General features: G+C 36.2%; 1 protein-coding gene across 2 annotated transcripts in view; it reads left to right on the top strand.

Moving 5' to 3' along the window:
* LOC149579899 (putative phospholipid hydroperoxide glutathione peroxidase) overlaps positions 1 to 16,213 on the top strand; it is a 102,617-nt gene that overhangs the window by 65,564 nt on the left and 20,840 nt on the right. Inside the window, exon 4 of one of the 2 annotated variants that reach the window (XM_089787794.1) lies at positions 15,904 to 16,022. In XM_089787794.1, coding sequence (XP_089643920.1) covers positions 15,904 to 16,022 — 119 coding nt within the window. The remainder of the gene's footprint in view (positions 1 to 15,903; positions 16,023 to 16,213) is intronic. The other variant, XM_089787800.1, reaches the window with a different exon arrangement.

Here is a 16,213-nt window from a genome sequence, read left to right as displayed (position 1 = left end):
TTACAACTCTAAAATTAATGCATTATATAGTCAACTTTAAGTTTAGAATCTAGATTCATGAACATTGAATATATTATTTAATTTTTACCTGGCTGTAGTGTTGTCTGAGCATTTATGGCCATCCTGCTAGAGAAAAGTGGCCCCTCTTTATTAATGAACTTGTCTAGTTTAACAATTGCAGCAACGCTATCTTCATCACTACTCAACCTCTGGATCACTGTGTATAAGCCAGTGAGAACCTCCGCATCTGCCTTAAACTTAGGATAGAAACGAATGCGAGATTCAAATAGTAAGCTACTGCATGGATGGGTTAGTGGAGTTGATTCTGCCATCTCCTATCAATGATGTCTCAAATAGGGGCATACCTCTCCTGCACTTTTGCATATTGGGCTCTAATATCCTCCTTGGCCCTATCCATACCCTCATAAATGTAGCCCATAGAGGGCTTCTCCCCATCAGCATTTAGTAGCAGAGATACAAGGGGCTCAATGACCTACATATAAAGTAAAACAAAAATTTGAGTCAAAACTTAAATATAAAATAATATAACTTGAAGTAAAAGTAATACTAAATGTTAAATTGCAATAAATTTACCTTAAGGATTTCTCTAGCGGGTTTTCAAAAACCATCCTCATCAAATATGCAATCCACCACATCTATCCCTGCTATGGTCGTAGCATAAGGACTACAGGGTAATGAAATTCGAGGCAAACCTCGTGATACCTGGGCAAGGTAACTCCTTGCCTCTTGTGTACTTTCTCATTGTGCTAAGGACAAATGAATGATTATAAATGAACTTGCACATGTTTTTTGCCCTTTCCAGACATGACTTGACAAACTCAAGTTTGACAATTTCCTCCAACATGAGGTCAATGTAGTGTGCCGCACAAGGGGACCAAAATATGGTTGGGTGCGTTTCCATCAAAAGTTTACCTACAACAATTTTAAGTTAGTTAGAAATTCAAATTTCAAACATGTTAGAACTTAGGAAACTTAGAATTAGAAAAAGTTCAAAATTCAAATAAATTTATTTTTAAAACTTGAAAAGTTAAAAGTTTACTTGCAGTAACATAACTTGTTGCATTATCCGTCACCACTTGGATGACATTTTGATCCCCCACCTCTGCTATGACTTCCTCAATAGGCTCACTTAAGTATGTGGCATTTTTTACATGTGCGGAAGCATCAATGGATTTGATGAACATGGTATATCCTACAAGTAACAAAACAACGAATTATAATGTTAAATGGATTATCAACAAATTAGCATTCAACAAATCAAAATTTACAATAATGTATGTAGGAAAGTAGAATGATCAATCACCTCCACAGGATACAAGAAAATTGAGGAGTGTTCTATTCCTCCTATCTATCCAACCATTAGTCATGATGATGCAACCCTTTGCAATCCACTCCTTTCGGTTCTCCTTGAGCTCAACCCTCATGTCCTCTACCATCTCATCCAAGAGGTATCCACTCAACTCAACTTCAGTTGGGGCTTTAAACCTCAGACCATAAATAGCAACTGCATCTATCATTTTCTGCCAATAAGGAGCCTTGGCACAAATAAAAATTTAGATGTCAAAGACTCAAATCATAAAACAAGTAGATATAATTAAAGTTTTACTTTTACTTTTAATTTTAACTTTAAAGAAAAAAAAGAAAAAAGAATCAATTACCTGGCTGCAACAAATGGAATGTTGCAAAAGTACCAAAATTTGCATATCTCCTTTCTCGCAGCATCATGAATCTCCTTGTTCAAACCCGTGCCCTCAAGCGTGGGTTGGGAACCAGGAGTAGTGCGGGGCACAAAGTAACTATCCATTCTATTTTTATGCACTCTAGGCCGTAATAGGTTGGTGTTGGACTCTATCTCAGTATAAGATCGACTAGTACTAGCACTAGCACTCACATGAGCAGTAGAACTAGGATGAAAAGGAGGCCTAGAAGGACCCTCTCCAACACAACCTACGGATGTGGAAGCTGATGCAGATGCAGATGCAGATGTAGATGTAGATGCGGTTGTGGATGTGGGAACATGGGAGCCAATACCCCTTAACCCTTCAAGTTGCATTTTCCTATTCGCTTTGTCTTGTTCAATTTTTTCTAATGCCACTAAACAAGTGTGTTTTGCCTCAGCAGTTTGTTGAGTGCAAATTGTAATATCGTGTCCAGGTATAGCAGCAATGTGGTATTTCAATCTATAAATACCTCCAGAAGTTATTTTTTCTTTACAAAACATACATTTTGTTTGATATTTGGTTCTTCTAGGGAACTCTTCGTTATATTTCCAACATTCATCTTTTTTACTCATTGCGGAAAATGAAAGCAAAGGGTTGCTGCAATAAAAAAATTCATGTAAAATATCAAAATTTGAAACTAATAAAAGCTACAAAACAACAAACCCTAGTTTGCAATTTAGTAAAAATAAAGAACATTCAAGATTTAAACTAAAAATCTTGAAAACTATAAAAATTTAACAAAAAATGCATAATACACTAAAAATTTAACAAAAAATGCATAATACACTAACATGCAAAAATAAAATCAAAACTTACCTCTTGCAAATGAGTTGAGGAGTGTTGATATTGACTCCTTAATGCTCCCAATGCAAATTATGGCCTCCCTAGATGGACTGCTGATTTCTTTGGTGCTCTTCCTTCTTGCCGGTTGGAAACCTATGGTTTTTTTTTCTCTTCTTCTCTCTCACTTTTCCTCTCTTCTACTCATGCTTAACAATTAGAAGGCCCTTTAGGGTTATAACAAAGAGGAAAGGTAAAAAGGAAAGTTAAAAAAACAAGTGATTTTTTTATTATGTCCAACTTTACATCTTACTGCCGCCGGTCGATTCACGCCAATACCCGTGGGCAATTTTGGCGATTTTTGCCATGAATCACTGATATTGGCGATTCACATGAAAAAATCACCAATCACGATTTCCAATTCAGAAAAAATCGTAGCCCATGAATCTTATCGTCAAATCGGCGATTTCGGCGATTTTCGTGCGATTCTGGGAACTATGTGATAAATTTTCGAAATAAAATATTTATTTCATTTTAAGTTTATGCCTCTATTGGTTACTTAATAACATTTGATATGTAATAAAAGGTGACGATCTTTCATAGACATATTCATTTGAAGGAAATTATTTACAAGGTGACGATCTTGTAAATAATAAACCTATGTGTGTATTATATGGGCATCTCTAGACATTGCTTAAGTGCAAGTAGAGATTATGAGTGTATCATGGACATCTCAAGACATTGCTTAAGTGCAAGTAGAGATCATGGAAACTTAATCACAATGGATATCTCTAAACATTAAACTTAATCACAATGGATATCTCTAGACATTGCTTAAGTGCAAGTAGAGATCATTTACTGTTCATATTGTGTTGATTACATGATTATTCTGACTTATTGATGTTTTACTTCTCCCTAGCTAAAAAGGGAGTGTTAATGTTTTGCGTCAGAAGAAGCAAAACATGGATTACTTGATATACTGGAAATTATTGCTGATTCCATAAATCACAGGGATATAAGCATATATGTGTGTGTGTGTGTGTGTGTGTGTGTATTAATATACGCGCGCGCACACACACACACACACATATATATGCCTATGTCCATGTAATGTTATATGGATTATCGGCATTACTGTGATCATGTTTTATTGATTGATCGACAACCTTCATTATGATCGGGCTCCTTTGTTATTCGGGAGACAACTCATTATCATGCCATGTTATTATCGAGCACATTCATATTAAGTTTGTTTGTTATTATTACAAACTAACATGCCTCCAAAGAGGCATGTCTCGAGACATGACTCTTTGGAGTCATGTCCCTTTCTCTCCTATATATATGAGCATGCTACCGCAGGGAAAGCAATCAATCCACGGCATTCAAAGTCCTTGCAGTCAACAAACAATATTGCATAAACATTGCTCACTGTTATCATTATTATTTCATCTGTTATACAACACTTAAATTGTTACAGTTACAATTCTACGTGGTCCTTGGGCCACGTAGAGACATGACTCTGAAGAGTCATGTCCCTTTCTCTCCTATATATATGAGCATGCTGCCGCAGGGAAAGAAATCAATCCATGGCATTCAAAGTCCCTGCAGTCAACAAACAATATTGCATAAACATTGCTCACTGTTATCATTATTATTTCATCTATTATACAACACTTAAATTGTTACAGTTATAGTTCTACGTGGCCCTCGAGCTACGTGAAGAGTCATGTCCCTTTCTCTCCTATATATATGAGCATGCTGCCACAAGGAAAGCAATCAATCCACGGCATTCAAAGTCCCTGCAGTCAACAAACAATATTGCATAAACATTGCTCACTGTTATCATTATTATTTCATCTGTTATACAACACTTAAATTGTTACAGTTACAGTTTGAAGGAGGAAGATAATACTGTGAGATAATACAGTTACATTCTGCATTATTCAAGTAGGATATTCTCAGCAAGCATTTATTTTGTAATTGTTTTATCTATCAGAGATCCACAATATTTAACACCAGCATGGTTGTTACAGACTTAAAAATGAACAATATAATGACCAGATTTGGAGTCCCTAGAAGGATTATTGTTGATAATGGCATGTGTTTTAGATCAGAGGAATTTTCAAAATTTTGCAGTAAATGTGATATTTTTGTCTCCTACTCTTCTCCTTATCATCCTCAAGGGAATGGCCAGGATGAGTCTAGTTATAAGAATATACTTAAAATCATCAAGAGGATGTTGGGTAATAACAAAAGGGCCTTGGATTCAAAGTTGCATCTTGCAGTATGTGCAGACAAGATTACAAGAAAAAAGGCCACTAGGTTTTCGCCATTTGAATTTGTGTATGGAAAAGAAGCTAGACTTCTTGAAAATACTATATTACTAAGTAGGAGATGATTTCCACAGCTAGTCAAATTGTGATGTGAATATCAGGATTTAACTGTGTGATTTTTGAGTCAAACTCGATGACCCATGTTTCATGAGTAGTGATTCAACATGAATCCATCTCTCATGAGAATAAATGGAACACTTAGCACTCATTGGATCTAGGTGATGCTCACAGGGGTGAAGCACCGGGACTTCCCGGGAGGTCACCCATCCCAGTACTACTCCAGCCTGAGCGCGCTTAACTACGGAGTTTCCTCCATAGTTAAACCCAAAGCTTGCAACCCCATTTGCAAAACCTTCACCAAGTGTTGTGCCTTATGAACCATTCATTAGGAAGCCCCTTAAGCTCATCAATTGATAAGTAGGAGATCTCCTACTTATCAATTGATGAGCTTAAGGGGCTTCCTAATGAATGGTTCATAAGGCACAACACTTGGTGAAGGTTTTGCAAATGGGGTTGCAAGCTTTGGGTTTAACTATGGAGGAAACTCCGTAGTTAAGCGCGCTCAGGCTGGAGTAGTACTGGGATGGGTGACCTCCCGGGAAGTCCCGGTGCTTCACCCCTGTGAGCATCACCTAGATCCAATGAGTGCTAAGTGTTCCATTTATTCTCATGAGAGATGGATTCATGTTGAATCACTACTCATGAAACATGGGTCATCGAGTTTGACTCAAAAATCACACAGTTAAATCCTGATATTCACATCACAATTTGACTAGCTGTGGAAATCATCTCCTACTTATCAATTGATGAGCTTAAGGGGCTTCCTAATGAATGGTTCATAAGGCACAACACTTGGTGAAGGTTTTGCAAATGGGGTTGCAAGCTTTGGGTTTAACTATGGAGGAAACTCCGTAGTTAAGCGCGCTCAGGCTGGAGTAGTACTGGGATGGGTGACCTCCCGGGAAGTCCCGGTGCTTCACCCCTGTGAGCATCACCTAGATCCAATGAGTGCTAAGTGTTCCATTTATTCTCATGAGAGATGGATTCATGTTGAATCACTACTCATGAAACATGGGTCATCGAGTTTGACTCAAAAATCACACAGTTAAATCCTGATATTCACATCACAATTTGACTAGCTGTGGAAATCATCTCCTACTTATCAATTGATGAGCTTAAGGGGCTTCCTAATGAATGGTTCATAAGGCACAACACTTGGTGAAGGTTTTGCAAATGGGGTTGCAAGCTTTGGGTTTAACTATGGAGGAAACTCCGTAGTTAAGCGCGCTCAGGCTGGAGTAGTACTGGGATGGGTGACCTCCCGGGAAGTCCCGGTGCTTCACCCCTGTGAGCATCACCTAGATCCAATGAGTGCTAAGTGTTCCATTTATTCTCATGAGAGATGGATTCATGTTGAATCACTACTCATGAAACATGGGTCATCGAGTTTGACTCAAAAATCACACAGTTAAATCCTGATATTCACATCACAATTTGACTAGCTGTGGAAATCATCTCCTACTTATCAATTGATGAGCTTAAGGGGCTTCCTAATGAATGGTTCATAAGGCACAACACTTGGTGAAGGTTTTGCAAATGGGGTTGCAAGCTTTGGGTTTAACTATGGAGGAAACTCCGTAGTTAAGCGCGCTCAGGCTGGAGTAGTACTGGGATGGGTGACCTCCCGGGAAGTCCCGGTGCTTCACCCCTGTGAGCATCACCTAGATCCAATGAGTGCTAAGTGTTCCATTTATTCTCATGAGAGATGGATTCATGTTGAATCACTACTCATGAAACATGGGTCATCGAGTTTGACTCAAAAATCACACAGTTAAATCCTGATATTCACATCACAATTTGACTAGCTGTGGAAATCATCTCCTACTTATCAATTGATGAGCTTAAGGGGCTTCCTAATGAATGGTTCATAAGGCACAACACTTGGTGAAGGTTTTGCAAATGGGGTTGCAAGCTTTGGGTTTAACTATGGAGGAAACTCCGTAGTTAAGCGCGCTCAGGCTGGAGTAGTACTGGGATGGGTGACCTCCCGGGAAGTCCCGGTGCTTCACCCCTGTGAGCATCACCTAGATCCAATGAGTGCTAAGTGTTCCATTTATTCTCATGAGAGATGGATTCATGTTGAATCACTACTCATGAAACATGGGTCATCGAGTTTGACTCAAAAATCACACAGTTAAATCCTGATATTCACATCACAATATATTACTAGTTTACAAAATCATCAAGAAAGAGCAAATAGAGGAAATAGGCTTTATGAATGAAAGGATTAGTGCATTAGCAAAATATTGAAAAGCAAAGAACCAGAGAACATTAGAGCATAATATTAAAAGCAGAAAAGGGTCAAATATTTTCATGATAAAAGATCAATGGATAGAACATTTAATATTGGTGATTGAGTGCTGAAATAGAATTTTAAGGATCAAGATAAAGGAAAGCATGGAAAATTTGATTCTCTATGGCTAAGTCCTTTTATAATATTTGAAAAGGTAGGAGGACACTCATTCTTTTTATAGAATATTGATGTGAACATACAGGAGTTTTCTATTCATGGCCAATATCTTAAATCCTATTTCTTTTAATAGCATGTTCATTACTTGTATATTATTAGAATAGGGCTGTTTTTATTTGTTTTTCTTGTTTTTTTAATCTAGAGATAAACTAGATTCTCATCATATTTTGATGAAATATGTGTCTCCAGAAAGAGCCACTGATGGTACTCCAAAAAACTTTATTCAAAGATGAGCCATTTCTTGTTTTCAAAGTCTTGAATTGGGAGGGTTTTTATATAGAAACTTTTCACTATTTCAGAAGAGAATCATTTGTAGGGTAATGAAAATCCAAAATTTGGAATATCGAGTAAGTGATAAAAAGTGAGCCCTAGTTTCGCGATTTCGGAGATGACAGAACCTATTACGTCTGATTTTGCTAAACATCAAATTTTAACCTTCCAATTTCACAATTTCGCTCAATGCACAATCTTATTTGTCCGATTTTGCAGCCCATGGTTTCTTGACAGCCCGATTTTGCGAGTCATGAAGTTGTGTTGTCTCAATTTCCCGACTTCAGAGGATAGAGAATTTTTCAAGACCGAAATTGCAAAGATCAATGTTAAAAGGAAAATATGCAATATTGTTTCTTCAAACTCATGCAAGAAACACATGCGAAATAGCTAAGTATATTTTTTGGTCTTATATTTGCATTGAATTAGATGTGACAATAACTTTATGTTAGCACGTGTGAAAGGATGGTCGAAGTTAATGCATTTCTGGCCATTGTTAAAAGGACACCATGAGATTGCTTATCAGCAACATTCTTGCAGTACAATTTTTGTGTTTCTTGTGTGTAGGTTTCAAGGATATGCAACCATGGGATTGCCAATTCAAGCTTATAATGTAGAGGATGACCCGAGGCCCGTTATGCAACCAGATCTGACTCTGGCCCCAGAAGACCAGTTGGACGTTCTCAATAGTATGTATGTTGCTGCTTGGGAACTACGAACTAGTTATGCAAGCTTTGCCAGTGACGGCCATGAATTGGAGCTTGAGGAAGACATGGCCGAAGTTCATGCCATTCTTGTAGAGTTCTCGACATTTTGATGAGATTCTTGACATGATGCAATAATTATAGTTTTCTTGAAACTTTTTAAGTTCTATTATTGTAAATTTTGGTGAATGGTTGCAATTAGTTATTTAGTTAGTTTCTTTTTGTAAAGGTCTGAAGCTATTTGCACCCTTTCGTTTCCTATAAGAAAGGGTACTAGGACCTTAGAATAGGGGGTATATACAACAAGAGATTGAAAATACAAAAAGATACTAATATATATATATATATATATATATATATATATATATATATATATAGATATGCAGCATAGGATAGATATTGCAACCAGTCAGCCCAATTGTACTCATTTTTAAAATTAATGAAAAATACTCTGTTTCTGTTCCAAAGTTCAGGAATTGATCATTAGTATTGTTGTTTGTGAATTGTTCTCTTGGATTCATATTGCTGTTGATAGATTGAGATTTGGGCAAACCCTTGAATAAGCAAAACTCATATGCATGTGTATGTGTTGTGTAACTGGTCTTCATCTTTTGAGGTTAAATACAATTAACTAGGGTTTTATGATTTCAAGTTCTCCGTCCAACAATTGATGGTAGCACACCTGTTTCCAAGCAATTTGATATTTACAGTAAATATTGAAATTGACTCTATTTATATGGGTCATCTCTAGGGAACAAGATAATAGGGAGAGGAATGAGTTTTTTAGGTAGGTGATCAGAGAACTTGACAGCATTTAGGAGAGTTATGACTTGGATAGCTGCTCCAAGAAATTGATGGAACCGCTAGATTGTCAATATGAGTTGGACAACTTTCAGTTGGTTGACAATTGCTTGTTTGAGATGGATGCTGATTTGACATTTTGATAACCCACTTTTTGAGCCAGATGAGGAAGATCTTCCTGATTTACTTGATGAGGATGGGATTGATTGCACGATTTGGGACCCAGGTGCAGTTTATAATGATCAATCTTGGTCAAAGCACTAGAATGATGGACCGATTTCCAGAGTTAGTACTGGTTCTCATTCTTCAATCATCTTATACACGGTTTCAAATTCTAACTTACATATGAGTTGGATGGATTTTATGCTGCAACAACTAAATAGATTTTGATTAAGTGTTGATAAGAGTTATGTTTCGATGATAGGGAATGGGTTTTCAGCCCCTTCTTTACTCATCAAACCTATGTACCCATGGACAATTTCAAATTGATGATCAAAGTATTAGCCTTCCTGCACCTTTGGGGTCGATTTCAACTATTGAGCAGTTTTCTTTCTATACTAGTAGTCTAGGATGGATAGTTATGATTGGTGATATGCATTTCCATGTCATATCACTCACTGATGGACGGTTGTCTAGTATTGATAGCTCCTTGAGACATTTTTATCTCCTCATATTTGAGGATCAGGATAGCTTGATCATTTGGGGTCTTAGTATTAGTATGTATTAAAGCTAGTGTGGGGAATTGATGAGTGGCTTTGCAATTATGGACATGTTTGTATCAGAGTAGCACAACTTGGTGGAGTAGCTTTCTTGAGGTTGGTATGGGATCCGGGCATTTTGGTCACAACATGCAGATGCAAATTGCTTGAGGGCAAGCTATCTCTAGGAAGGGAGGACTGCAATGTCTCTGTCATACCCCCTACTTTCATCTAATAGAATTTAATAATAAAATAAATAAATTGATTTAATAATAAATTTTAATATAATATATTATTAAATAATCTATAATATTTTAATATATAATAAATAAAGAATAATTCAATAAAAAGAGGCTATTGCAAATTATAAAATTCAAAGAGACATCATATTTGATATCTATCAACTTATCTAGAATACTATCATCACATAATATTTAATATTAATATTCATATCAATATTATGTATTAAAGCTAGTATGATATTCTCCATACATTAGATATATAAAGACTTAATTAATAGACATTTAAGGAAGCCCAATGGATTATCAAGGGAGCGATAATATTAATAATAATAATAATAACACTCACCATTCAACGGGTTGATAACTTGCATCCTCAGTCCAGTGTTGTATATGGGCCCTTGGTCGATTATTGACTGCCTCCCTTGACAGGCATGAGAGATCTCCCTTCTGTTCATGTTGACGGTACAAAGGGACGTGTCTTTCATCAAGGGAATTATCGTTCCAAATATATAAGGAGGGATCGATGGAGGAGACAAGGGGCAGATTAGGGAGCAAGTATCGGAACCAGTTTACAGAGATCTAGTTAGCAACAAACACAAGGAATAAGTCAGTCAAGGGAATAAGCATCTCATACCGTCATCATAGGACTTTTCGGGAAGAAGCCAACCACTTCATAGGGAGGGAGGACACTTATCATATAGAGGAAAATATTACTACAGTCGCAGACCCAAATAGACAGAGAAATCCAGTGCACGGATAAGGATGATTATTCATTCAACGTTTTTTTGAAACATTACAATTTCCATTCAATCATACAGAGGGCAATTCATAACTGCCCAGGTCAGTAATAGCAAAGCCTGAGGAGAAAAAGTGAATGCACCAAAGGATAAAAGAAGTCGAAATAAAACAAGATTTATAAGTCATTTACAATATGTGATTATCATCAGCAGTGAAGGAAAGGACTAAATGGAGAACGTAGGTACATGAGAAGGAAACACCAGATCATCACGGAAGACACATAATTTGCAAGCAATCAGAAGTTAGAGCAGACAGTATCTACTGTCATCAGTGAGGAGGGAATGGAGGGGATAGAGACCATTACGGATCATCACCAAGCAAGCAGCGAATGATTGGCAATCAAGAATGATACCAAAGCATATGCAGATAAAGGATTTGGAAATAGACAATACAGATAGGACACATCAAATAAGATGAAAAGAAGGTTGGGTAGTGCACAAAGGGGAATGAGCCACTTGAGACGAACAGAAAGAAGTCAGACCTGGAGATCATGGAGCAGATTTGAAAGGCTTAGTATATAAGAATCATACGGTCTTAAAATGAATGCATCTATCTATGCCATTGATTTGGGATATCCACAGCCGATTATAGATGGAACAAAAAGGTCATGAAGATATCGCATAGTTAATCAACTTACAGGTTCTTGTACACAAGTTTAACTCCAGGCCAGAAACGTGTATTTAATAGCCAATGCTTACGGCAATTAAGATAATATCAAAATAAGTAGGAGATGATTTCCACAGCTAGTCAAATTGTGATGTGAATATCAGGATTTAACTGTGTGATTTTTGAGTCAAACTCGATGACCCATGTTTCATGAGTAGTGATTCAACATGAATCCATCTCTCATGAGAATAAATGGAACACTTAGCATCACCTAGATCCAATGAGTGCTAAGTGTTCCATTTATTCTCATGAGAGATGGATTCATGTTGAATCACTACTCATGAAACATGGGTCATCGAGTTTGACTCAAAAATCACATAGTTAAATCCTGATATTCACATCACAATATCAAAATAATTCATTCAGATAGATACAAAAATCTCTGATAGAGAATTACATACGGATGGAAAGCCACATGGAGAAAATAGAGAAAGTCATTCCGATTGTATGCATTCAAACCATTATTAACATCCACTATTCAGCTAACGCTGATGTTTTTAGTATCTAAGACATTAAATGTGATAACAGAGGAGGACTATAGAGATAGTGATTTGAAGGATATTAATAGTGATATATGGAAGTAACCTTCAGGCAACAATTCAACCTCATATCATGCTTGGATCAGGTTTATCAGAGTTTGTAGACAGTGGGGACTACTATTCCTGTGGCTGTGAACATTCAGACTGCTGCAACTATATCACGAGATAATTAAATGAATATATTTGCATCATGGTGAGTAGGGAGAACAGAAGTGAAAGACTAGCATCCACAGACCTGCAACAATTAATTACAATAGATAGAGATTAAACAATTATAACAAATCGAATATCACATGGTAAAAGAAGCATCAAGTAACCTACCGTAACAGAGAGGGAAGAGCATGGTAATCCATAAGAGTGATAAGAAGATTCTTATTTAAGAATCAAACCTAATAAAGACCTTAGAGCACTAAGTGTGAATATAACATTAAGTCATCCAACAAATATCAGATTTTCCATCTAAAATTGCAAGGATATTATACCTTAAGCAAAGTCATTGATTAGTAAGAAGTCTTTTATAAGCAATTTGAAGGAATCAGTCCCAAATTCCATAGGCCTACATGCGGGGACATTACAGTCTCTTTTTCTAGCCCTATTTTCTTGATGCATCATTTGCCCTTTTTGCCATGGTCTTGTGGGCTAACCAGGTTTACAAGGTTCAGTGTGAGATTTGGCATAGGCACTTCTAGTTCTAGGCCAATCCGAGTTGATTTGGCAAGGTTTTTGGATACCTATTATTTTTTAGTAAGTCAATGGGGGTTCAATCTTTTGGCCATTACAGTATTGGATTTAGAGCGCACTGTTGAGAGTTTTTCGACAAGCTATCACACATTTCTTTTTGAGTTCAACTAATTATTCATTTTAATGCTAGAACAATTAATAGTCTATTATTATGCCACTTTATTATTAAATGGATATATTAAATTAAAGTGGATTTATAAAAGATGCAAAAAGAAATATAAAGAGAGAGGCAAGGGAAATTGAAGAGTCATAGGGGTGTGTTACAGAGGGACTTGCAAAGGATCATTCTCTTTATGCTTGGAGTCAGTTTTGATTTTCAGATTTCTCTTGGAGAAATTGGGGAAGCTTTGAACTTTCTCTCTAGAATTTGAGGACATAAGTCTTCAGGATATCTTGGTGGTTTGGATGCAAACCCAATTCGTCATTTGTGGTGAATTCACAATGGAGTTAACATATGGAATTACAGGTTCTTTACTAGTTTTTTCCAATCTGGCTACAACTGTTGTCTTTAAGATTGGATTCCGTGATTGTTATTGTATTGCGGAATAGTACAATGCAATAACATTTCGAAGGCTGTTTATTTGAGTATTTGCTGGTTTTATTGCTGGATAATTGTAAAATTGTTGCATACAATTATTGTTTAAAATTTATGACATTGGAGGAATTTTGGAACAATATCCGGTTGGGGATATTTCAGATCACTTCTTATTCTTCTGGTTCCAGCACCCCATTGTCTCTTGCTTTCACCTTTCCTGATAAATTGTCTCACTCCTTTGCTTCAATGCTTCGTCAAATTTGCTTATTGAATGTTTATTTTCTATTGTAGGTGACCTTTTCAAGGTATTTTTGGCTTGGACCTGCAGAGGCTCATACCGCCAATGTGGGATTTAAAAATAATCACTTTGAAGTTTGTGTATGAGGTAATTCGTTTAATTCCCTTTTATAATTTCATTTCACCAATGGAAAAATAGACAAACTTAGTGACTCCATAATTTATTTAATTTTTCTTGTTCTCATTTAAATAATCTTACTTGTCCATAGAGGGAAGAATCAACCCTCATATGGACTAATATAATCCCAATACTTGACATTTTCACTTAACAAAAAATGACCCTCAAAGGGAAAAAAGACCCTCCTCTCAATGTGGGGAAATTTCCCGTTCACCTAGACAAAGATGAATTCACCTTCCATCGGAATTTGTTGACTTAGGAGTTTAAAAAAATTATAAGGTGTTGAATAGGGGCAGAATCATCTTTATCGGGACAAAAGGAAAATCCATATACATCTGGACAAAATAATTCCCTTAAAATTTTCCAAGTTTAGTGGGAAATTGATATGCATCTAGACTCATCACTTTGTTTCTTGTTCTTGATATCTAGAAGATGAAAATTGACCCTCATCTAGATAATTTATACAACAATTAATTTTTTCATCCCAAATATCTCCTCAAGAGGGGGAATTCTATTTCCATTTGGATTTTTACCATTCTTCAAGGGGAAACTCTATTTCCATTTGGATTTATAATTTTTGGAGGGGAAATTCTATTTCCATTCAGATTTTGTCTATTTTTGGAGGGAAATTCTATTTCCATCCAGATTTTGTGCATTTTTATAAGGAAAAATAATTTCATAAGGAAATAATGAATTTCATAAGGATATTTCGAATTTTAAGTATGACAAATCAATTTTTATAAGGATCTTGAAGCCCTTGTACACAAAATATGCCTTTATAACATATTTTGGATTATTTCACAAGCCAAGATATTAATGCGCTTAGGAATTTTATCTCAATCCGTTGCAACTTGACCTAGTGGGACCTTAATATGTACGCTCCTATCTTCATTTGTTTCCCGGCAACTTGGTCCCTTGACCACTCCTTAACCTTTTGAGCTCTAAACTGCCACCTCAACTGCCAAAACCTAACAACTATGAACGAAAAGAGGGGGTCCCCATTTGCAGTGGGCTGATTGTGTGAAATGTCACAACATAGTATATTATATGCTCTCATATTGCCTTTACCAACCATGAGCAAAGGAACTTCAATGCTTCACCATTCCTGAAACTTGCACAAGCATACCACACATTCAAAAATCTTGTCCTTGCATAGAGAAATGATGGCTATAGAAGTGTGGAACATAACTAGGAGGGAGATAAGCTCACCAATATATCTCTCAAACCTGTTCTATACCATGTTGACTTTCTGCACACAATAACAATATTGTTTTGTTATTTCTTATCTTAGATTCCATGCAGCACATTACACTTACATAGGAATTTAATCTCCCACATTATAGGTACTACTCTCTACTTACATGAATTGTTCTAACAAATTACACACCCACAATAACTCATACAGTTAATTATATTATATTAACCTTTACACATCATATTCTAATGCTAATAATAGACCTATCCCAAATGATGTAATAAATTTAACAAACCCATGCGAGGACCAATTCTAAACAGTTTCCATGTTAGGCCATAAAGTCTTTCCCTTTTTCTGGGCCACATGTCTATTTACTTTGTTCACGGCCTTGCCAGTTTGCCTTATGAGTGTGATTCCATGCTACCTGATTTTTAAAGGTCCAGCTGTATGTTTTAATGCATTTTTTTAAAACTCTTAATATAGAATCTTTTGATTCTAAACTACTAGGCCTTATCTAAAAAAATAAAAATTGATTGGTCAAAATTTTTAAATTTAAGGCAATATTACAAAATTTCAGGACAGAAATAAGTAGACGAATGTCTGAGCACCTTAATCAAAATCAAATGATAATATGTTTTAATAAGATTCTAGATATAAGAACTAGACTCATTCTCGGATGTGACACATATTTTTGGGTATTTTTATGTATGGAATTCTGAGCTATGTAGGTAGATCTTCTAAGGAGCAGGTAACCTAGGATTGGGGAAGCTGCAGTCACTTGTATTTGTGTTTGATCGCCAACTATGTATCTCTTGGTTAGACCAGTTAGAATACATGACAAAGTTAATTAAATTGGCAAACTCTCAATCTTTGATAAGTAATAACAACTTTTTGTTTATTTGATGTTCGTTCAGATTTTGAAATCCTAGCTTTCCCTTGCAACCAATTTCTATGGCAGGAGCCAGGGACAAATGAGCAGATCAAGGACTTTGCATGCACGAAATACAAATCTGAGTTTCCAATTTTTGGCAAGGTATTTACAGCAGCAATTTCTTTTCTTATTTTTTGGAAGAGAAGCATTGTATATAACTCCAGAAAATAAAAGATTGACATCAGCATAGCAATGCCATTACAAGGTAAATCTTTATCTGTAGTGGAAATCGAAAGAATCTTGGCTAAGCCCCAGTGGGCAGGGAATTCATGTTCATTGGAAGCCACTAAATT

Source organism: Cupressus sempervirens, chromosome 1, assembly GCF_028749045.1.
Source record: "Cupressus sempervirens isolate cs-2001-9-10 chromosome 1, ASM2874904v1, whole genome shotgun sequence".
Lineage (NCBI taxonomy): Eukaryota > Viridiplantae > Streptophyta > Pinopsida > Cupressales > Cupressaceae > Cupressus > Cupressus sempervirens.
Note: the sequence above shows the minus strand (reverse complement) of the source record. Positions and strands in the feature narration are given on the sequence as shown.